General features: G+C 45.2%; 1 protein-coding gene across 3 annotated transcripts in view; it reads left to right on the top strand.

Annotated features, from left to right (window-relative positions):
* The window catches only part of CLCN1 (chloride voltage-gated channel 1), a 181,475-nt gene that overhangs the window by 66,187 nt on the left and 92,872 nt on the right, over positions 1-22,416 (top strand). For 2 of the 3 annotated variants that reach the window (XM_042450033.1, XM_042450032.1), the window contains exon 1: positions 9,632-9,975. The exons of the other annotated variant lie outside the window; for it this stretch is intronic. In XM_042450033.1, coding sequence (XP_042305967.1) covers positions 9,787-9,975 — 189 coding nt within the window. In that variant the 5' untranslated portion in view covers positions 9,632-9,786. Of the gene's footprint in view, positions 1-9,631; positions 9,976-22,416 lie in introns of those variants that run through there. 3 annotated transcript variants of the gene reach the window in all.

The raw sequence follows: 22,416 nt of genomic DNA, 5'->3' as shown, positions 1-22,416 counted from the left end.
ATGACATAGCAAAATGGTGTCCCTTATAAAAAATGGAAAATCAAGATTTGATATTTGAAATTTATGCTTTTTTTGAACATTTTCAAACCATGGATGCTTAAATCCATGTATAAAAAAAATCTGTGTATAAGAAGGGCCGACTTTAACTATACTTTTGGAGCATCTTGGGTTAGATGTGGACAAAAATACAGTAGGGCCTTGGTATCTGCTGGGGTTTGGTTCCAGGACACTCTGTGAATACTAAAATCTATGGATGCTCAAGTCACATTATATACAATGGCATAGTAAAATGGTGTCCTTTATATAAAATCAAAGTTTGCTTTCTGGTGTGTGTGTGTGTATATGTGTATTTTCAAGCTGTAGATGACTGAATCCATGAATAAAGGATCTGTGGATACGAAGGGCCAATTGTACAGCTTTCTAGGATATATGGAAGCACTTTACTATTAATAAAGTATTTTTTACTGTGCATAACACATAGAGCTAATGTTTAGTATTGTACAATCCCAAACACTCTGATTTTTAGAAAAGCCTGAAAATGGAACATGTCTATGTTTTCTCATTAAAACAGGAAACATGGATAGCACTTTTCTGGCCCAGAAAACAAATGTGGTATACACATATATGAAATGTGGCATGTTTTGATTACTAGTCTGAAAATATACAAATGTACAGTTGGCTCCCTATATCCACAGATACTTTATCCATGGATTCAACCATGGCTTGGAAATATTTTTTTTAAAAAAATCCCCAAAAAGCAAACCTTGATTATGCTATTTTATATAAGGGATGTTATTTCACTATGCCATTGTATATGATAGAAATTGAGCATGCATGGATTTTGATATCCATGGGGGATCCTGGAACTAAATCCCACCAGATACCAAGGGCCCATTGTATATCTAAAGGTCAAATGTAAGAATATACATAAGGACAGACAAAATCAGGTAATTTGAATCCAATGTTTTGGGTTCTGGTTTCTGGAGCTGCAGAAAACCAGTTCATGCCATCTTCTAGCTCAATAGTTCTCAACCTTTGGTCATCCAGGTGATTTGGACTTCACCTCCCAGAAGCTCCAGCGAGCTTGGCCAATATTCAAGAATTCTGGGAGCTGAAGTCCAAAACATCTGGAGGACCAAAGTTTGGGAATCACTGTTCTAGATGTTTAGATGGAGACAACTGCAAGGGTGAAGCATGTGTCAGGGTATCTAGACCTCTACTCTTTCATCCTGTCTGATGATATGGAGCTGACTAGTTGGAACACAATGGAGGAGGAGGAACATTGAAGTGCACATCCAATTCCAGCATCCAAAGCAGATGCCATCCATCCACACTGCAGTCTTTTCAATGGAATATGCATTCACATACCTATCAAACTGCATGTCAAAATCCAATTTTTTCTGCAACTAGTTGTGATAACATTGGGTGACCTGTCACACTACAAAATGATAGCATTTAACTGCTACGGTTGATCCTATGGTATTCTGGGATTTACAGTTTTGTTGTTGTTGTGTGCCTTCAAGTCATTTCCAACTTGTGGTGACCCTAAGGCAAGCCCATCACGGAGTTTTCTTGACAAGATTTGTTCAGAAAAGGTTTGCCATTGCCTTCCCTTAGGGCTGAGAGAGTGTGACTTTCCCAAGGTCACCCAGTGAGTTTCAGTTTAGGGAGGGGCATTTACAGTTCTGAGCCTTCCTCTAGTAACTCTGGCCAAACTACAAATCCCAGAATTCTTCAGGATGCAGCCATATTAGTTAAAGTGGAATCGTAGCATTATAACTGTGGGATGTGAAAGGCTCCTAAAACTGGCTTAGGGTGATAGTGATGCCAGAGAGAGCAGTGCAAAAGCCGACAATAATTCCAGTTGCCAGGGCAATGTAAATATTTTCCTTCCTGCATACACATGTACTTTCTTTTAATATAATTTTTATCAATGTTATTTCCAAAGGGTTTTTAAAAATTTATTTATTTATTTATTTGTGGGCTTTTCTGGCTATGTGGCCATATTCTAGAAGAGTTTATTCCTGACGTTTTGCCAGCATCTGTGTCTGGCATCTTCAGAGAATGCTGGCATGGAAGAGTGTTGAGTATATATATACTGGGTGACCCTGGGTAGGGAGGCGTGATGTTAATCTGTGTATTGTCCTGTTGTTGATGGCAAGGCCTCTGGGTGGGAGGATATGCAAAAAGGATTAGTGTCTGCTTAATTAGTGATGATCTGCTGGGAAAGCCCATGACCCTGGGTGGTTTCTCATTTGCATTTGCTGAGTCTTGGATTTGCTATTTTTCAGGATTGGTAGCCAAACTTTATTCACATTAAGGGTTTCTTCTTTCCTATTGAAGTTGTCCAGGTGTTTGTGGATTTCAATGGCTTCCCAGTGCATTCTGACCTGATAGTTGTTGGCATGGTCCAGAATTTCAGTGTTTTCAAAAAGCATTTTATGCTCAGGATGGTTTATAATCTGATCTGCAATTGCTGAAAAATAGCAATATCAGGACTAAGCAAATGCAAATGAGAAACCACCCAGGGTAAGGGGCTTTCCCAGCAGACAAAGATCACTAATGAAGCACTAATTATAGCAAATATAACTATAATCCATACAACATTTGTTACTTTTTTTTTCTGGTACAACAAAATTTTCCAAAATTATAGACAGACAATGGAAAATATAATGCTTTTTTCTACATTATGTAAATTGTATATCTTTATATAATGTGTATATAGATTGTTTCCTATATTTTTTATTTTCATTTATTGTAGTGTTATGGTCATTCCACATTTAACCCCAATACAACTATTTCTCCCCATTTCTGGGTGAAATAATCTAACAGTTTATTCCAGACCTCCAAATGTTTTTACATATGTACTGAAAGTCAAGATAATGAGAAGACATAACTTTCTTCTTCCAGTGGTGTCATCTCTTAGTCTGGCTACATGATGCTTTGATAATTCAATTCATTATCTGATCTGTGACTTTCTGAGATCTTGCAGTGAGGAAGCCCTTTCAAAAAACAACATATCATCATTATCAATAACAACAAAGTGTAGGGAAAGGTGAAAGAGTGAGATGCATGTTTTTTACCCACAAATCTCAGAATTACCAAATTTTACATTAAAATAAAAAATGAACACCATGAGAAATTATTGCAGTATGAGGTGTGCATAGATGATAATGCAATTCAGTTTTTCAGCCAAAAGTCAAACGACAGTCTGATTTCAAACATCGCGAGTTACTGAGTTGAAAAATTCATTTATAAAGATCAGCTGGTAAAGCCTGGGGTTATTTTCTCCTGTGCTTTATTCATGGAGTAGGGAGTGATCCTGCAGACAATTAACTCACTCCAACTTTACACATATATTTTCTCTTTTTCAGAATCCCAAGTTCTGCAGTCAAGTTTTTCCCTACAGCAATCAAGGTTTTTCCCTACAGAAATCCACTTCCCCACTCGGCCACAGCCTTGGCATGATGCCTCACTTGGTACCTAGTAGAGAAAAAGGGATGTTGTTGTTGGCAGATGTGTCTCCTTTCCCTGCATACAATTCCTGTTTGCAAGATGATCTGGGTGTCTCTCACTTGCTTCCTCTTTTCTTCCTCTTAATTGCTATTCTAAGAGCTCTGTGGCTATAGACAGGCCAGGTCAGGTCAGGAGCAGGTTTAAGAACTGTCAGTGGACCATCACGGTGGAAAAAATGTGCCCCTCATTCTTCTCACAAGCAGGCAGATCAGCAATGCAATCACTATTTGGCGGCGGTTGTAATGCTAGGGGTGGAGGGCAGACTATGCAGGGGCCATTTGGAGCCACAGAGTTAAGCCTCTTCTTTGAGTTCTGTCTTGAACTTGACTGCAGAAATATATATAGAGAGAGAGAAAGAGAGAGAGAGAGAGAGAGGAGAATGTGTTGCTGCTGTAGTAGTTATGTGCTTTCAAGTGATTTCTGACTTATGGCAACACTATCATGGGGTTTTCTTGGCAGGATTTGTTCAGTGGGTTTGTCCTTGCCTTAGTCTAAGACAGCAATGTCAAGGTGTTTTGGACTTCAGCTCCCAGAAGCCTCAGCCACCTTGGACAATGGTTTGCGATTCCAGGAGCTGAAGTCCAAAACACCTGGAGGGCCAAAGTTTGGACATCACTGATCTGAGAGAATGTGACATGTCCAAAGTGACCCATTGGGTTTCTATGGCCAAGCAGGGATTTTAACCCCAGTCTCCAGGGTCATAGTCCAATGCTCAAACCACTACAAAACACTGGCTTATACTCAGCCTCAAACTGCCAAGCTAACTCACAAACACATCTTTGTTGTTGTGTGCCCTAAAACAAACCCATCACAGTGTTTTCTTGGCAGTTTTTTTCAGAGGGGTTTGCCATTACTGTCCTCTGAGGCTGAAAGCATATGAGAGCGAGCGTGCCCAAAGGCACCCAGTCATTTTTTATATGGCCAAGCTGGGATTTGAACCCTGATGTCTGGTAGTCTAAAATCAAACCAATACACCATGCTGGCTCTGCCAGACCTATGGCTTTTCAGCATTTCTTTGGCGCTATGTCATCTGGACACAGCATCAGGGGAGCGCCATGATGCCACCAGCCATATGGTGGGGCATGTGGCATGGGGAGTGGAGTCGGGGAGTGCGTTGTGCAGACACCACACCCCCACTATGCCCTAATGCAGTCCTTGATACCAGTCTGTCAAGGCTCTAAGTCTCTAATATGAATTAACCCTGTCCGTACCACTGGACACCTGTTAATGTTGTTAAAAATGACTCTGAAACCCATTTGCCTGGTGGAGGAGGGCCAGCTCAGTACATACAAGTCAAGTCAAGTTAACATTTATTGTACTAGCCAAAGGCCATGACAAAATGAGCTTATCAAAAAGCATAAAACATTTAAAACAAAAGGCACAGAATACAAAGGACAAAAAAAGTCCCAACATTTAGTGTGCAGTTAAAATAGTTAACTGTTAATAAGGACAAAAGGAAAAAGAGACATCTTTCTTGGATATTAGTAAAAATATACAATATATTCATAAAATCTAATTAATACTTGGCGTCTTTATGGCAATTTATGGCAATTTAATTTAACTCTCTTTTTCTAATCTTTTTTGCAGCCATGGCAAAAAGAGCCACTCTGTGTGTTACGTAGTCATTGGTATCACTCAAAAGGAATTGGACCGAATCAACAGTAGAACTCCCACTTTTGTTTGTCAGCAAGGGTGTTAAAAATTTCTTTCTAGGATTGCTGTACAATGGGCAAATTAACAAGTAGGCATCCCCGTTTCACTCCTTGGGTTGTTTTTAAGGCTTCTGTCAGGGAACCGTTTAAACCGACTCTAACCCTCATTTCTGTATGGCTGTATAGTTCCCGTATCAATCTTAAAAGTCTGATATCAATCCCTAAACTGTGCTTTTCCCATAATCTGTTTCTGCTAATAGAATCGAAAGCAGCTGTAAGATCAATGAAAGCAGCATAGACATGTTTCTTATTTTCCTTGGTATATTTTCTTACAGTATGGCTTAATATAAAGCACAGATCTGTAGTGCTGTATCCACTTCTGAATCCTGCCTGTTCTTCATATATGACTTGCTTATTTTAGAGCCAGTCTGTTAACTTGAAGAGCAAGTGTTGGGCATATAGCTTTGAAGTAATGTCAAGTAAGATGATTGGCCAGTAGTTTTGTGGATCATTCCTGTCTCTTTTCTTATGGTTTGGAAAAACAATGCTCATCTTCCATCCATGAGACATTTGTCCTGAATTGTTTATTGTAGTAAACAGATTAGCAAGGATGGGAGACCACCATTCAGCATATTCTTTGAAAAGTTCTGATGGGAAGCATATCCTCTCTTGGAGTTTTCTTAGGTTTCAATGAAGCGATTAAACATTTTATCTCATTGGCTGTGACTGGTTGCCACTCAGGGAGATTAGAAGAATCTCTGTCCATCCATACACATTCTAAATAATGTGGAAACAGTAACCTACTTTTTTAGTTTCCAGAATTTTTGTTTCTGGATAGCAAAGCTAATCAAATGTGTTAGATGTGCAGGAAAAGCACATTACCTGTGGCTGTCCTGCAAGGAAAACAGAGAAAGGGAAGGAAAATGTAGAATCATACAATCATAGAGTTGGAAGAGACCATAAGGGCCATCCAGTCCAACCCCACTGTCATGCAGGAAATCTCAATCAAAGCATTTCCGACAGATGGCCATCCAGTCTCTGTTTAAAGACCTCTAAGGAAGGAGACTCCAATACACTCAAAGGGAGTGTGTTCCACTGTCGAACAGCTCTTACTGTCAGGAATTTCCTCCTAATGTTGAGGTGGAATCTCTTTTCCGGTAGCTTGCATCCATTGTTCTGGGTCCTGTTCTCTGCAGCAGCAGAAAACAACTTAGCTCCCTCCTCAATGTGACATCCCTTCAAGTATTTAAACAGGGCTATCATATCACCTCTTAACCTTCTCTTTCCCATGCTAAACATCCCCAGCTCCCTAAGTCTTTCCTCATAGGGCATGGTTTCCAGACCCTTCACCATTTTATTCACCCTCATTTGGACATGCTCTAGTTTTTCAACATCCTTTTTAAATTGTGGTGCCCAGAACTGGACACAATATTCCAGGTGGGGCCTGACCAGAGCAGAATAGAGTGGCACTATTACTTCTCTTAATCTAGACACTATACTTCTATTGATGCAGCCTAAAGGCGCATTGGCCTTTTTAGCTGCTGTATCGCACTATTGACTCATGTTCAATTTGTGGTCTACTTGGACTCCTAGATCCCTTTCACACGTCGTTCAGCCAGGAGTCCCCCATCCTATATCTGTGCATTTTATTTTTCCGCCCTAAGTGCAGTACCTTACATTTCTCCGTGTTGAAATTCTTTTTGTTAGCTTTGGCCCAGCTTTCTAATCATTTTGAATTTTGATCCTGTCTTCTGGGGTATTAGCTACTCCTCTCAGTTTGGTGTCATCTGCAAATTTGATAAGTATGCCCCCAATGCTGTTATCCAAGTCATTGATGAAGATGTTGAATAACACTGGGCCCAGGACAGAGCCCTCTGGGACCCCACTGGTCACTTCTCTCCAGGATAAAAAGGAGACTTATATTAGTTTAGATTAACTAGATATTCCTGTACTATCTCTTTACGTATTCTGTGCTTAAATTCCCCTATTCTGTCCATTATCCTCAGGCTGAGCACCCTTTGCCTTTTCTGAAAAGACTGAAGCAAAGAAGGTGTTGAGTAATTCTGCCTTTTCTCTGTCTTCTGTTAGCATTTTGCCATCTTCTCCATGCAGTGGCCCTACCGTCTCCTTCTTCTTTTTGCTGCGAACATATCCAAAAAAGCCTTTTTTGTTGTTCTTAACCTCTCTAGCAAGTCTGAGTTCATTCTGCGCTTTAGCTTTTCTGACTTTATCCCTACACGTGCTTGCTATTTGTTTGAATTCCTCTTTGGTGACAATGCATTTGCACTGTAAAAATAATCCAGATTGGCACCACTTAAACTGCCATGTCTCAGTGCTGTGGAATTCTGGGGTTTGTAGTTTGTTGTGGCACCAGAGCTCTCTGACAAAGAAGGCTAGATATCTCATAAAACTACACTTCGCAAAATTCCAAAGCATTGAGCTATGGCAGTTAAAGCAGTGTCAACCTGGATTATTTTTACAGTGTGGTTGCAGCCACAGATAAATAGAGAAGAACGCACATTTGTTCCAGTTACCTATCATGTGACTTCGTAGGAGTGAGCAGGGCAGAAAGACTACTAGAGAGTTGGGTCAACGGTGTTTCAAAGGCAGTAAGATTAAAAACCATGCAGCTGTCTGGGAGGCATTTCAGGCACATAGGACAGCGAAAATGGTTTGAAAGAACAGGAAACTTTGGGAGTGTAAGATTGGGTAAAGCTAGAAAAGCAAAAGGCTCTTTCAGAGCTATATTAGGATATAAGAGAAAGAATTAAAGGGAGACAAAGCCATAGGAGCCACTGTGGTGTAATGGTTTGAGTGTTGGACTCAGGAGACCAGGGTTTGAATCCCAGCTCAGCCATTAAACCCACTGGGGACATTTTCACATGAGAGGAATCCCGAAATCCCATCCCAAAAGAAGAAGAAAGTGGAGCCAATTTGAAAATGCACGAATTACCTAGTAGCTCATCACACACAAAGACAACACAGCGTCCATTCCAAAGAGAAAGCAGTGCAAATGCAAATGCATTAATCACATGAGCATGTAACCATTGGCTTCTTCATTGCAAATTAGCGTGTTTGCACCTGTGCAGGGAGGACAGGCAAAAGACCAATCACCCCCCCCCCTTCCTCTTGTTTGGAAACATTTCCTGTCAAAGCATTAAACTGAATTTTTATATTGTTGCTGTGTGCCTTCAAGTAATTTCAGACTTATGCCAGACCCTATCATGGGGTTTTCTGGGCAAGATTTCTTCAGGGGGGTTGCATTTACTCCCCCCCCCCCTTCAATCTTTCCTCTGATGAAACAGCTGCTTTGCTCTCGGCAGCCAGGAGTACAAGAAGGAAAATCGTAACAACAAGGGATCATGCGAACTAGAGATGCATTTCATACTAACACAAATTCGAATTGACTTCTAATTCGCTGTGGAAAAGGATTTATACATTTGATAGTTTTCAGAATGCAGCTATTTTTGGGATGACCCACAATTGCATTTGGATTGCCTTCCTATTGCATTTGGCATCGTTTGATATTCTTTTGCAAAATTACATGAAATACCATGGATGACTGGATTGACCCTGGGTTAACCTTCAATTTCCCCATGTGAAAAAGCCTTGGGTGACCTTGGGCAAGTCACACACTCTCAACATCAGGGGAAGGCAATGGCAAACCTCCTCTGAATAAATCTTGCCAAGAAAACCCCACAATACCTTTACCTTAGGGTCATCATAAGTCAGAAACAACTTGAAGGCACATAAGAACAACAAATCTGGGAGGCATTTCAAGCATCTAAGATAGTGAGAATAGTTTGAAAGAACTGCTGGAAACCTTGGGAGCTGAGAAAGCAAAAGGCTCTTGGAGGGATATATTGGGATATAAGAGGAAAGATTTAAAGGGAGGCAAAGCTGTGGGGGGGGGGGTGGGCTTTGAATAAGGTGTTTGTATTGAACCTGGAAGTGGACAGGAAATGTGGGTGTACATGGTCAGAGGCAAATGATTTTGACAGCAGGGTTTTGTCAAATGCAAAATTTGCAGGGATATAAAAGTGCTAAGCTGCTCCTGTTTATTATGTTTTGCTTTGTCTTGGAGCTTGGTAGTCAGTGTCTTCCAACAATGCTGAGCTGATGAACTAAATGCCAAGGAATATCCTGCGCAGTTCAAAGGTATCATGTGTTGCCATTCATATATACATTGAAAGAGGAAACCCCACACGTGAGAACAGAGAACTGTGCACATCTGAGATTCATCCAAGTAGCTTTGTCGCTCCTGAGCATTTCTCTGTCCCTTCCTTGACGTCTTCTCCTCCCTTCCCCCTTCTCCTTCAGGGTTTCCTCCTGTCACACACCTGATATTCAATCCTAGCCGAGCTAATGCCTCTTGCTCAGATCAGATGTGGCTTTGGGGGGGTGTCATGTGACAGAAGAAGGTTGCTATAAATATAGTTATACCCTGCAATCCCTGCCCCAGACGCCTTTGGGGGCATGAAGAAAAGAAAGTGAGAAAGCCATAAGGAATAAGGAAGGAGACAGAGAGAGGCCATGCCTTCATCTGATCTGCAGGAGGGGTGCAGTGTGAATCTTACAGCGGCCTTGTCTCACATCCACAAAAGTTGAGTATCGTGCTATGGATCATTCAGAGCACAAGACGGATGACAACAAGAAGGACACGACATTGTGGGGCGGTGCCCCCCAGTATGATTACGTCCACTATGAAGATTGCACTACTTATGGGATCCCATCAGAAACAGGCTACGAGACTGGGGGAACTGGGGATGATGTGCACTACCAAGAGAAAGCCCTCAAACATGTGCAGGTAGGGTGAACCATTGGGTTGTGCCATAAGATTGCATGTTAGACCTTCCTCCCATGCTGCGTCCTGACCCTTGGTACAAGGTTTCATTGACAAAGATGCAAGAGACAGAAATGTGATGGGGGAAAAATGGCTGTTTCTCACTGTAATATTGTTGTTGTGTGCCTTCAGGACATTGCCAACTTATGGCAACACTAAGGTGAAGCTATCATGGAGTTTTTTTGGCAGGTTGTCCAGAAAAGGTTGCCATTCCTCAGAGGAGGCTGAGAGCATGTGACTTGTCCAAGGTCACCCAGTGGGTTTCATGGCTGAGCTGGGAATCAAACCCTGGTCTCTAGAGTCGTAGTCTAACCCTCAAACCATTATGCCACACTGGTTGTAGTCACTGTAATATACTGAATTAAAATTCTAATAATTTCTACCACAGTGGCACTAAGAACAATCAAACTGATGCCAAGAAGATGCTAAAGAAGTGACAGCCCACAGCTGCATGCCTAGGCCTCAGTTCGACCATATCAGACATGGTAGCCTTGATAATGGCCTTCCTATGTATATGTATCCAGTACTTGAAAAATGATTGACAGTCTTGAAGGTTTAATTACTTGGTTGTTAAACTGCTGTAACCGTAGTTGAAATGGATATTGCGGTGATTTAAAAAGCTAGACAGAAAAATTGCAGTCCCTGGTTCTGACTGTGATGCTAAAGAGGTGGATGCTAAAAAAGAAAAATTAGTAGGATGTGTCTTATGCTGAAATATTTGTCGGAAGGATATATAGGTAATGCATTGAGAAAAGATCAGCCTCTTCTGTAGGTTTACTTACTTTCTACATATGTGCTTGCTTACATTTGGCTTCTGAGGATATTATAAACAGATCATTTGTTACCCCTTCCTTCCTTCCTTCCTTCCTTCCTTCCTTCCTTCCTTCCTTCCTTCCTTCCTCAAAAGTGAATTTATGTTTTCTTAACAGCAATCCTAGGAAATAAGTTAGTGGAAGATAGAACCTTTCCTGGAGCCACCCAGCAAGCAGGGGCCGTTTTACCATTGTTCTCCAAGTGCAAACCCACCATGAGCCTTTGTAGCACGTTCGTTTTTAAGGATTCTTTACATTTTGCAATGAGTTCAGTGATGTACAGATGGTTAAGGAAGAAAGCATTCTGTGGGAATGGATGGCTAGAGAGGAAAGGATTGTTCAGGAATACATTGCTGTTTTTCACTTCTGGGCTGGCATGCATTCATAATTGGGACTGATATGAAATAAGTGCATAGTATAAAAAAGACATGTATGAAAAATGATTTTTAAAAATTCTTACTAGTGACTTTCGAAGGCTCATTGGAATATGTTGTAGGAATAAGTATTTACTAATTAATTTTGATTTGTTTTTGTTAAGAGAATATGGCAGTTCTTTCAACCTTTGGGGTGTCAATGCTGTTGAAAAGAGTTTTGACAACAGCCTTTTGAGAGCCAAATATTTCTTATTGTTGTGTGCCTTCAGGTCAACTCTGATTTATGACAACCCTAAGGCAAATCTATCACAGGGGTTTCTTGGCCAGATTTCATCAGAAAAGGTTTCTTCAAATCACCCATAAGGTTTCCATGGCCAAACAGGGATTCAAACCCTGGTCACCGGAGTCACACTCAAATATTGAAACTACTACACCAGTTCTCTGTTATTTACTGAAATGAAAATCACACAGCTAGCTCATTGAGAGCTAATGGCACATGAGGAAAGAAAGCAACTTTCCTGAGAATAGGGAAAATCAAACAGAATTCAAAAAGTATCTAAAGAAATATTGTCATCCATGAATCTTGGGCTTACCCAAAACAGAAGTGTGGGGTGGTCACTGGAGTAGTGAGTTCTTCTGCTGTATTTAATGTTTTCCCTTCCTCCCCTTCCCCTTCCCCCCCCTTTTTTTTTTTTTTGCGAGATCAAAGCATCTTTGAATGGGCTGATGGCCTAATTTTACCTTTTTTCCCTGGCCTTTTTAGGGGGGTTGAAAAACTGACTTTCACCCAAAAGGGGGAAGGTGGGGAGAAACTCCACAGAAGTAATACTGTGCAATGGACCATGGGGGAGAGAAGAAAAGGTTGAATTAGCAGTAACAGAAGTCAAACCATTACTGCACCAATTAGCAAAAGAATTTCAGCATTTCAGCTTAGTGCCTTGGTACTGGCACAATGGAGGGGTTTTGTAACATTAAAAATAATATAGGACCCTTTGGAGGAGAAGGAGAACATAAAGGGCTCATTCCCACTTGCAGTTTAAATCGATTCCTAATTTGCCCTGCTCCAATATGGAAATTGATTTGAAAAGGTCCCTTGCTTCCACTATAATGTGGATCTTTTTCTTACCCCAGTGTAACTGCTTCTTTTTTGGCACAGTTGTCATCCCCACTTGCACCACTTCAAAATGGAGGAGGAGGAACAGGAGCAGAGAGAGGTTACATAGGTGAACCTGGGACCTGAGGAGAACTGAAGGGGTGTGTGTGTGGGTGTGTGTCGTTGCATTGTTTGAGTGTGTGAGGAGAGGACTGTCATAGGACAGACAAAGCCAGACGCATGCTTCTCCTTGGCTCCCATGAAGGGAAGTTCGACCCAACGGCTCCTCATGGTTCTTCTTCCTCCTCCTCCGACAGTGGCAGCTCCACCGTTGCCTCAGAGAAGATGCTAAGGAAGCCCACCTCTCTCCCTCGGGGGCCCTACTCCCATAACCCACCCACCTGCCCGCCTTTGGGGTTCCCATCAGAGGCAAGCACTAGGGCCCCCAAGGCCACTCCTTCTGTCCTTCAAGGCAGACTGAATTGAAGGGGGCAGCGAGAGAGAGGTCTCTGGCCGGGGTGGAAGGATCCCAATGGACTTGAGGCATCACTGCCCCAATGCTCAGGGGCTCCCTAATGGAGGAGGATGCAGTGTCCGCTCCCAGCCCAGAGGCTCCCTCTTCATGGAAGGGACCCGGGAGGAGGACGGGGGACACATGTTTTTTAAAAAATAAGTAAATAAAAGTGATCAAAAATTGATACAATGGTTCGCAAGTAGTTGCTTGACCAATCTATCAATTTTTCGATTACTTTTATTTATTAAAAAAAAGCACCCGAAATAAAAAGGCAGCACTGGGATGTCTGTGACATCTTTGGGAAGGAATGGTAAACACCTCTCTGCCATTTGTCCCGTCCCTCAGAGTGAATCGATTCTGAGCTGTCATTCCCACTTATTCAACTTACTTCAGAATCGATTCTTCTGAAAAGAACCACTTTGAAACTACTGTCAGGAAACCCATATTTGTTTTGCGTTTGCCCTGCTTTATTACCACTGAAATTGACCAAATAAGGATCAAAATCGATTTCCAGTGGGAACGAGGGTCATATACCCTGATCTGCGATTCAGTGCAAATTGTAATGGGAATGTGCCCAAAGATTCCAAATATGATGTGCAACTGGAGACAGAAAGGGATTAGACACCCCCACAAGTAATATCCCAGCCTATGGCACAGGAAGATGGCCACAAATGGACAAAAATGAGGTGCTTTTTCAAACTATGCTACTAAATTTTAAGAAAAGAAATCAGGAGGAAAATGGAGCAGTATTTGGAAGGGAAAGGGTTAGAATAGAAGAGATAAGAAATGACATGAAGCATCAGAACATGGTGCAACCCAAGTAATTCAAAATGAGCCCTTCTGAATAAGCCACCAGTCTGGTTCAGATCCCAGCTCAGCCATGGAAACCCACTGGGTGACCCTAAGCAACTCACACTCTCTCAGCCTCAGAGGATGGCAATGGCAAACCCCCTCTGAAGAATCCTGCCAAGTAAATCCTATCATAGGTTTGCCTTAGGGTTGCCATACGTGGGAAATGATTTGAGAGTACATAACAAGAACAACTAACAGGTCTGGCTTTGATAGGAAATAGTGACCATATTGTAAACATGCACACAGAGTCTCTACTGACTTAGTTTGACACGTCTGTATACACATTAAAAAATCCAACAACTTTGCATGCCTGGTACAAACATTGTTTTGATAATTAAAATGATTTATACATTCCTCACCATCACAATACAGGCAGACGTCTCACTTTTCTAACTTTAAAAAACCACACACCTTCTATTGAATAATTTTCTAATGCTCCTTGTAAAATTGTCAAATCTGTTCTGTATTTATGCATTCTCAGTTGTATAACGTAATGCCTCACAAGTTACATCTGATTTGCTGCTCCATGTTGTGTTGTTATTGTTGTGTGCCTTCAAGTTGTTTCTGATTTATGGCAACCCAAAAATGAACCTACTATGGGGTTTTCTTGGCATGTTTTTTTCAGTAGCTGTTTGCTATGGCCATCCTCTGAGGTTGAGAGTACTGTATGTGACTTGCCCAAGGTCACCCAGTGGATTTCCATGGCCAAGCCAGGATTCAAATCCTGGCCTCCCAGTGTCCTAGTCCAAAGCTCAAACCACTAGGCAAAGCTAGCTCTCCATGTTGTGACATCACTCCATCTACTGCCTGATCCATGGCAACCCATTTGACTAAAATTAAGTAAAGAAAAGGAAGCAACAGCAGATGGAGGTCTGCAAAATAGGGCTGGGCTGGCACTGAACACCAACGGCACTGAATCAGTGTTTTAAAAAGTGGACATTTGCATCGCTTAAATTGCATATTTGTGAACTGTTGTTGTTGTTGTTGTTGTTGTTGTTGTTGTTGTTGTGTGCCTTCAAGTCATTTTTAATTTATGGCAAACCCAAGGCAAACCTATCACGTGGTTTTCTTGGCAGGATTTGTTCATTGCCTTCCTCTGAAGCTGAGAGTGTGTGAATTGTCCAAGGCCACCCAATGGGTTTCCATGGCTGAGCGAGGAATCAAACTCTGGTCTCCACAACTGTAGTCCAACACTCAAACCACTGTGCCATGCTGGCCCTAATGAAATTGTTACTTTCTATTTAAAAATCTAAACTGGAAAAATATTTGGTGAATCTCTGATAATGCACAGGCAGGAAACAGTGGCACCACTAGGATTGGTGTCACTTGGTGAGGTAACTAATGGTGTCACCCACCCACCTCCCATAGGCCTTCTCCCATATCACACCCATACAGAAGCCTTAGTAATGTTTTCTGTACTAATTAACTCATAAATCATGATTCCCATATATCACTGAATGTAATGGTAATAGTTGTGACATAAACAACTAGTAAAATTAAAATCATACTTTTAAATTATAACATCATATCCACAGAATAAATGTGTTTACATATACATAATTTGATGTGGCTGAAGTGAAAATCTGGTAAATTTTCATCTAGTCAATGTGCAGATTTGATTTAGGATTATATCCCTATCTTGACTGCTAAATCAAAGTTTAAAAGGAAGAACATACATTGTGTGTTGCAGATGCAGAAAATATCAAGAGCATTTGCAGAAGTGTTCAGGTAGACCAGGTCAGGCTTAGGCCAAGATTGTGCTTAATGCAGCAAGGGACTGGATGGCTCTGGGTGCAAGTGTTAAATGTTGAGGTGTGCAAGATTAGTCAAGCAAAGGAGATAACAAGGCTGTTGAAGTGGACATTGCTATTGCTATATGCAAGCCCACATGGCCCATGGCCCAAATCTATTTCCTAGCACCCTGAAAGTCAACCAGCTTCCAGGTGTGTGCATTTTCTCTCCCCACAAGGGGTGTAAGAGAGAGCAAGTGGGGGCTATGGGGCAAATTAAGCTGATTGATCAACCCAACTGTGCAGAGGTCCAGCAGAAAAGGAAGAGGTGACCCAAGACCCCAAAGTCTTCTTGCCTCTTTCTTCATCTTGAGTTTGAGTCTTTTTTTCTTTGTTTGGGCATGAACAGACAGGCCAAAATAAAGTTGGTTCGCGTCACTTTGGAGGTATGCTGTTTAAATGGCGCATGCATCTTAAGAGGCCAGAAGCTGCGCCAAAGCTGTGCTCTAGTCCTTAGGACTGGAGCATGGGTTTGGCATGGCTTTCAGCCTCTTAGGATGTATGCAGCATTTAAACAGCATACTTCAAAGTGACCTGAAGCAGCTTTATTTTGGCCTGTCTGTTCGGGCCCTTAGTTAGATCTCACCACAATTTCCTCCCTCAAATGGGATTCAAGGTGGCTACTCCTAATTTTAGTGACACTGTTTTAATTCTCGCATCTTACTCCCCCTTTACCCTTAGATTAGTTTAGTTGTTCTCACTACCATTTGAATTACAATCCTTCCATATTTGCCAGCTTCAATTATTGGCGGATTTTACTATTCTTTTTTGGATTTGATTATATGTCCTCTCCTCGGAATATGTAGGTCCTCTAGTGCAACTCTGTCAGCAACTTTAACTAAAAGTTGCCCCCTGAAGACCTAGAGATTCCTAGAGAGAATGCTCTCCTAACAGGCATTTCTTTCTAGGTCCTCCGTTGCAGTGTCGTCGGACGTTGAACCACAGAGTTGCACTGGAGGACCTAGAGATTCCTAGACAAGGTGTCCTCTACAGGTAAAAACAGGGTTGTTTTTTTTGTTATTGCCAGTTTGTAATTTTACAGGGGTCCTTGTGCCCCTAACCTAGGCGATTATGGAGGGAGAAGTGTAATTCGAGAGAGTCAGCATGGCGAGTGCTTTCAACATAGGACTATGACCCTGGGGAACAGGTTTGAGTCCCAGCTCACCATGAAACCCCACTAGGGGATGACCCTGGGTCCACGTGTTCTCTCAGCCCCAGAGGATGGCAATGGCAAATCCCCCTCAGAAAAATAACCAGGAAAACCCTTTGATAGGTTCTCTTTAGGATCACATAAAACATGGAAATGATTTGAAGGCATAGAACAGGGGTAGGCAACCTTTTTGAGCCGGGGGCCGGGTTGCGTCCCCTCAGGGCGACTGGGGGGCCCGAAGCTGGGGGGTGGAGCTTCGACCCCCGGGGCGGGGCCAACGTGCCAGGGGTGGAGCTTCCACCCTCTGGGGCGGGGCCACATGCCGGGGGTGGAGCTTCGACCCTCCCCAGGGCGGGGCTGTGTGCTGGGGGTGGAGCTTCCACCTCCAGGGGCGGGGCGCGCATGCCCGGGGCGGAGCTTCCACCCTCCGGGGGCCAGGCCTCCCCACCTTTTGTTGCTGGCCCCTGACGGGGCCCTAGGCCCCCGTCAGACCCAGCAAAAAAGCTGGGGGGGGCTGCCAGTGCTGGAGGACCCCCTGGAGGGCCCCAGTGATGGCAACTGGGCCCTTCCCAGAGGCCCCCCAGCTGCCATGGGAGCCCGCCTGGGGGCCCCAGAGACGGCAGCGGGCCCCGCAGAGGCCCCCTGCCGCCCTGGGAAACCCTCCCTGCAGGGCCCAGAGATGGCAGCTGGCCCCCGCAGAGGCCCCCTGCCGCCCCTGGGAGCCCTCCTGCATGGCCCCACAGGATGGGCCAGGGGCCCTGCAGAGGCGCCCCCTGGGCCCTTGGTAGCCCTCCTGCAGGGGCCCCCAGGATTGCAAGGGCCCCCGCAGAGGCCCCCCTGCCGCCCCTGGGAGCCCCCCTGCCAGGGCCCCAGGGTGGCAGAGAGCCCCGCAGAGGCCCCCTGCGCCCGCCTGGGAGCCCTCCCCTGCGGGCCCCAGGGATGGCAAGGGCCCCTGCAGAGGCCCCCCCTGCCGCCCTGGGGAGCCCGCCGGAGGGTCCCAGAGGTGGCAGCGGCCGCCCCAGAGGGCCCCCTGCCGCCCTGGGATCCCTCCTGCAGGGTCCCAGATACGGCAGCGCCCTGCAGAGGCCTCTGCCCGCCCTGGGTACCTTCCTGCAGGGCCCCATGGATGGCAGCGGGCCCTGCAGAGCCCCCTGCCGCCCTGGAGCCTCCTGGCAGGGCCCCCCAGTGAATGGCAGAGGGCCTGCCCCAGAGGCCCCCTGGGCCCCTGGAGCCCTCCTGCAGGCCCCCAGAGAGAACTGCCGCCCGGGCCGCGCCTCAGAGCCAACCTGCCCCGCCCCTGTGGCCCCTCCCTGCAGGGCCCCAGGGATGGCGAGGGGCCCCGCAGAGGCCCCTTCCTGCCCTGGGAGCCCTCCTGCAGGGCCCCAGGGATGGCAGAGGGGCCCCCCCTAGAAGGCCCCCTGCCCGCCCCTGGATCCCGCCCTGGAGAGTCCCCCAGAGATGGCAGCGGGCCCCTCCAAGGCCCCCTGCCGCCCTGGGAGCCCTCCTGCCAGGGTCCCCAGAGACGGCAGCGGGCCCCCTGCAGAGGCCCCCTGCCCGCCCTGGTAGCCCCTCCTGCAGGCCCCCAGGATGGCAGGGCCCGCAGAGGCCCCCTGAGCCGCCCTGGGAGCCCTCCTGCGGGGGCCCCCCCAGGGGAGCAGGGCCCCCCTTATAGGGCCCCCTGCCGCCCCTGGAAGCCCCCCGCCTGGAGTCCCCAGAGATGGCAGCGGCCCTCCACAGAGCCCCCTGGCCGCCTGGGAGCCCTCCCTGCATGGTCCAAGAGAACGGCAGCGGCCCTGTGCAGGGCCCCTGCCCCCTGGGAAGCCTCCTCTGGCCCCAGAGACGAAAGCGGGCCCTGCAGAGGCCCCCTGCTGCACCTGGGAGAGCCCTCCTGCAGGGCCCCGGATGGCGAGGGCCCGCAGAGGCCCCCTGCCCGCCCTGGGAGCCCTACTGCAGGGCCCCACGACGGCAGCCCCGGCCCCGCAAAGGCCCCCCTGCCCCGCCTGGGAGCCCTCCTGCAGGGCCCCCAGGATGGCAAGAGGGGCCCCGCAGAGCCCCCCTGCCGCCCTGGAGCCCTCTGCAGGACCCCAGGGATGGCAGAGGGCCCCGCATAGCCCCGCCCTGCCGCAATGGAGCCCCTCCGCCTTGCAGGGCCCAGGGATGGCAGCGTGCTCTGCAAGGCCCCCTGCCGCCCTGGAGCCCTCCGGGAGGGTCCCAGACAGGTGCGGGCCTCCTAGAGGCCTGTCCGCCATTGCCGCCGCTCCTGCCGGCCGTCGCGCTCTGGGCGCCGCATTTCATTTGGGGCGAAAAAATGCGGCGCCCATAGCCCCAGAGGCCGCTAGTGGCCGCCGCCATTTTGCCACCCAAAATGGGCGGCCCAGACGGTGAAAAGCCTGCGACGCCGGCGCCCGCCGGCGGCAGACCGCCGGGGGCCGTCGCCAGGCCGCCTCTCGGCGCCGTCCGGCCCCGCGGCCGGAGGTTGCCCGACCCCTAGCTAGAACAACAGCAACAACATCAAAAATATATTTAGTGCTCAATATCAAGCTGCAGCCTGATAGCTTTTTCTTTTCTTTTCAAGTTTGAACAACAAAAGTGTATCAAAGCAAATATACCATTTTCAGAAGCAGTGACCCTCTTTAAAATCTCATTGCAGGAACAAATAGAATAGGATCAGGTATCTTGGTCTTTCATCCGATGTTGTGTGGATGTGTTTAACAAAAAGGTGTGGTTTCCCCAAAATCATTTAGCATTCAAAAGTCTGCTTCTCTTCATCTTCTCATCTTCCTTTCCCCATTTTTCCTTAATTGCCTGCTTTTTTCCATTTGGGGTATAAACAGTAAACCCCCCCCCCCACAGACGTGCTCTTTTCATTGCTCTCACACTTCATGATCGTTGCCCTTCAACAACTTGCCTCCTATTTTGCCGTTACAGCAGGCAAAAGTATGGCGCAGAGCGCATACTAGGGTTAAGATGGGGCGGTGCTTCCCACACGGCCGGCCATCGATAACGTGACACATGCGCCGCCTCCAAAACGAGCGGCGCGTTTCGACAATTGGGGCATGGCAGGCAAGGGCGCTAGGGCGCCCTTTCTGCACCGGAAGGAGCTCCATTTCAGAGCTCCTTCCTTGTTTGGTCCGCTGGGCGCAGCCTTCAGACGCTGCACACAGCGGACCAAAGAGAAATGGGCCAAAACGCCCCTTTCTCCTTTCCCCGCCCGCGCGGGTGTCTTGGGGGCTTGAAGCCCAAGGAAACCCCTTTCCAGCTACGGGGAGGAGCCTTTTGTTTCCGCTACCCAGCAGCCGGAAAATGCGGATCGGGGCTTCAAGCGGCTGCCGCTCTGGCCACTGTGGCCTCGTTCGGCGGGGAAGGTTGCGCCTACAGCGCCCCAAAGGGGCTGGTCTGTAATGCCCGCCTTTGTTCCCCTCCTCCAATTTTTCATATCCACCCTTTGCTACAATCCATTCAAATGTGTGTTGTGCACACTGCTTTTGAAATAATTTTTTTTGTTTTTTTTTTTAAAAAATTTTTTGCTTGCTGGTGCTCAGCCATAAATTGCCTGCAGATGTAGATATCCCTTGATGACAGGACAATGGGTTTTCCTCTCCCTCCTACTCTAAAATGTAGATTTAGAAATATGTGGTTTTTGATACTGGGATGTGTAATTATGCTCTGTTGGGTAATTATTTTTAATTTTGTAGACTGCCATAGGATGATTTCTCTAAGTGGTGGTGAATAAATGTTTTAGATAAAATATGTAATAAACAATTAATAACTGGAACATTTCAGGCTTACCTTATCAGTAAAAATGAATACAGTGCACCCGCGTCATACACAGGCATGCCATATGTGGCTTTCAGCTTGCACTGAAGCCACGCACCAGAAGAAGTAATGGCATGAGTGCCCATTGTGCACAAGCACCACATGCATGAGCACTAGAGCTTACATGTTATTTCCCTTACACGTGTGTGTGTGTGTGTGTGTGTGTGTGTCCGGAATGGATCCCCAACATAAGGGGAGAGGAAACTGTATTAAGCTCACAATTCAAACACTGACATGCTCAAACCACCATGCGAAAATCCAAATTTTTCTGTAGCCACTGGTGCTGAACAGCTAGTACTGTATAATTGCATCTAGATGGCTGCAGAAGTTTACTTATCTACTTTTAAATAATTGCTTACATCTAAGGTTTTCCCTGTTATGGATGCATGTGTGCATGCTTTTCTCTGTGTGTGAAACTTTAGGACTTTAGCTTTACTATCTCCCCCACCACCACCACCAAAAATGTAGATATTTTTCTTTTTTCCCCTCTCTCTTTCACATTCAAAGAAGAGTTGAAAGGATACTTGATTTCTCTGACTGATACCCAAAGTGTGTGACAGTGTATGTGGGTAATTAACTGAAAGGAAATTTGGTTTTGAGCAAGATTTGTATGGAAAATTAATTGGGTTAAATTAATTTGAGAGGAACTAATGATTGGAGGTGATCTCGGCTGTGATGAAAATTAAATGAAGAACACTGAGTAATTTGGATGGGGAATTAAATGGCATTCTTTCTGTGAAATTTAAATATATTCTAGTAATTATCTCTAAATTTGTAATTCTTCTGGAAAAAAATTCTACACCGAATAGTTCTAGGGGTGGTCTTAAGGGGCCCATGTCCCAGTTCTTGTAAGTACCTAGCAATGCCCTTAAGCTGAGGATAATGGCAAGGAGCCTGAACTTTGCACGACAGCTATGTGTGTCGTCCAAGACAAGAATAGTAAATGGAAAACTTGGTAAGATCATTACGATCCACAGAAATGCCAACTTCAATGCCTGCACTGGAGCTAATTCAAGTGCCAGGGCTTCCCTGGACTTTATTTATTATGCAATATTAGGAACTAACTCTTTATATAGGGCATAAAAGTGTGCATTTATTAAGTTTTCCATTTATGTTCCTCAGCATTTCAGCTTCTCTCTGGTTGGTGTTTACACCCTTCAGATATTTGTGAGCTGTTATCATATTGCTTCTTAGTCATCGTTTAGCCAGCTCTTTTAATCTTTCTCCTCAGGTCAGGCTCTCCAGCTGCTCTTCAGCATCTCCTGCAGTATTTCAGACCCTTTGTGGCACTGGGCCTGCCTCATGGCAAAACAACATGCTGCAAAAATTACTAGCTAGTACTCCATGATGGGAGCCAACTGGTCTGATTTTTCAGCACTGACCAGAAATGGAATTTAGTCTTCCAGGTTATACTGAAAAACATTGTAATGGAAAAGACACAAGTGTATACTTGTGGATGAGTGAAAAAGTAAATACAGAACAATCAAAACCTAAATGCTGTTAGTCTATGGACAGTTGGCCCTCCTTATTCACTGATTCTTTATCCATGGATTCAAGCATCCATGGCTTAAAAATGTTCTAAGAAATATACAGTGGACCCTTAATATGTGCTGTGGTTTGGTGGATACCAAAAATCTGTGGATATTCAAATCTCATTTAATGCAATGACATAGTAAAATGGTGGCAGTCACATTGTTGTTGTTGTTCTTTTTGTTCCCATCATCATCAAAAGCATTCAGTAATATTGCCAGGTCTATCGTATTCCAATAGTTTTTGTGTTAAATTACATTTTGTGAATATGATACCAATAAAATATCTTTTTAATGTTATAAAAGAAACTCATTTTGAAATCCATTATATTTTGTAGTGGATTAAAGGGGGTCATGATGGAACCAGAATAAATGGTATAATAGGAACTTACACCAAGAATATTATAATAAATACTGGCCACTTGACAATATGTCCCTCCAGGTCCAGATTGAGCATCAGGATGTCCTGAATGAG

Source organism: Sceloporus undulatus, chromosome 2 (genome assembly GCF_019175285.1).
Source record: "Sceloporus undulatus isolate JIND9_A2432 ecotype Alabama chromosome 2, SceUnd_v1.1, whole genome shotgun sequence".
Classification (NCBI taxonomy): domain Eukaryota; kingdom Metazoa; phylum Chordata; class Lepidosauria; order Squamata; family Phrynosomatidae; genus Sceloporus; species Sceloporus undulatus.
The sequence above is the reverse complement of the archived record's forward strand: the minus strand, read 5'-3'. Positions and strand labels throughout refer to the sequence as shown.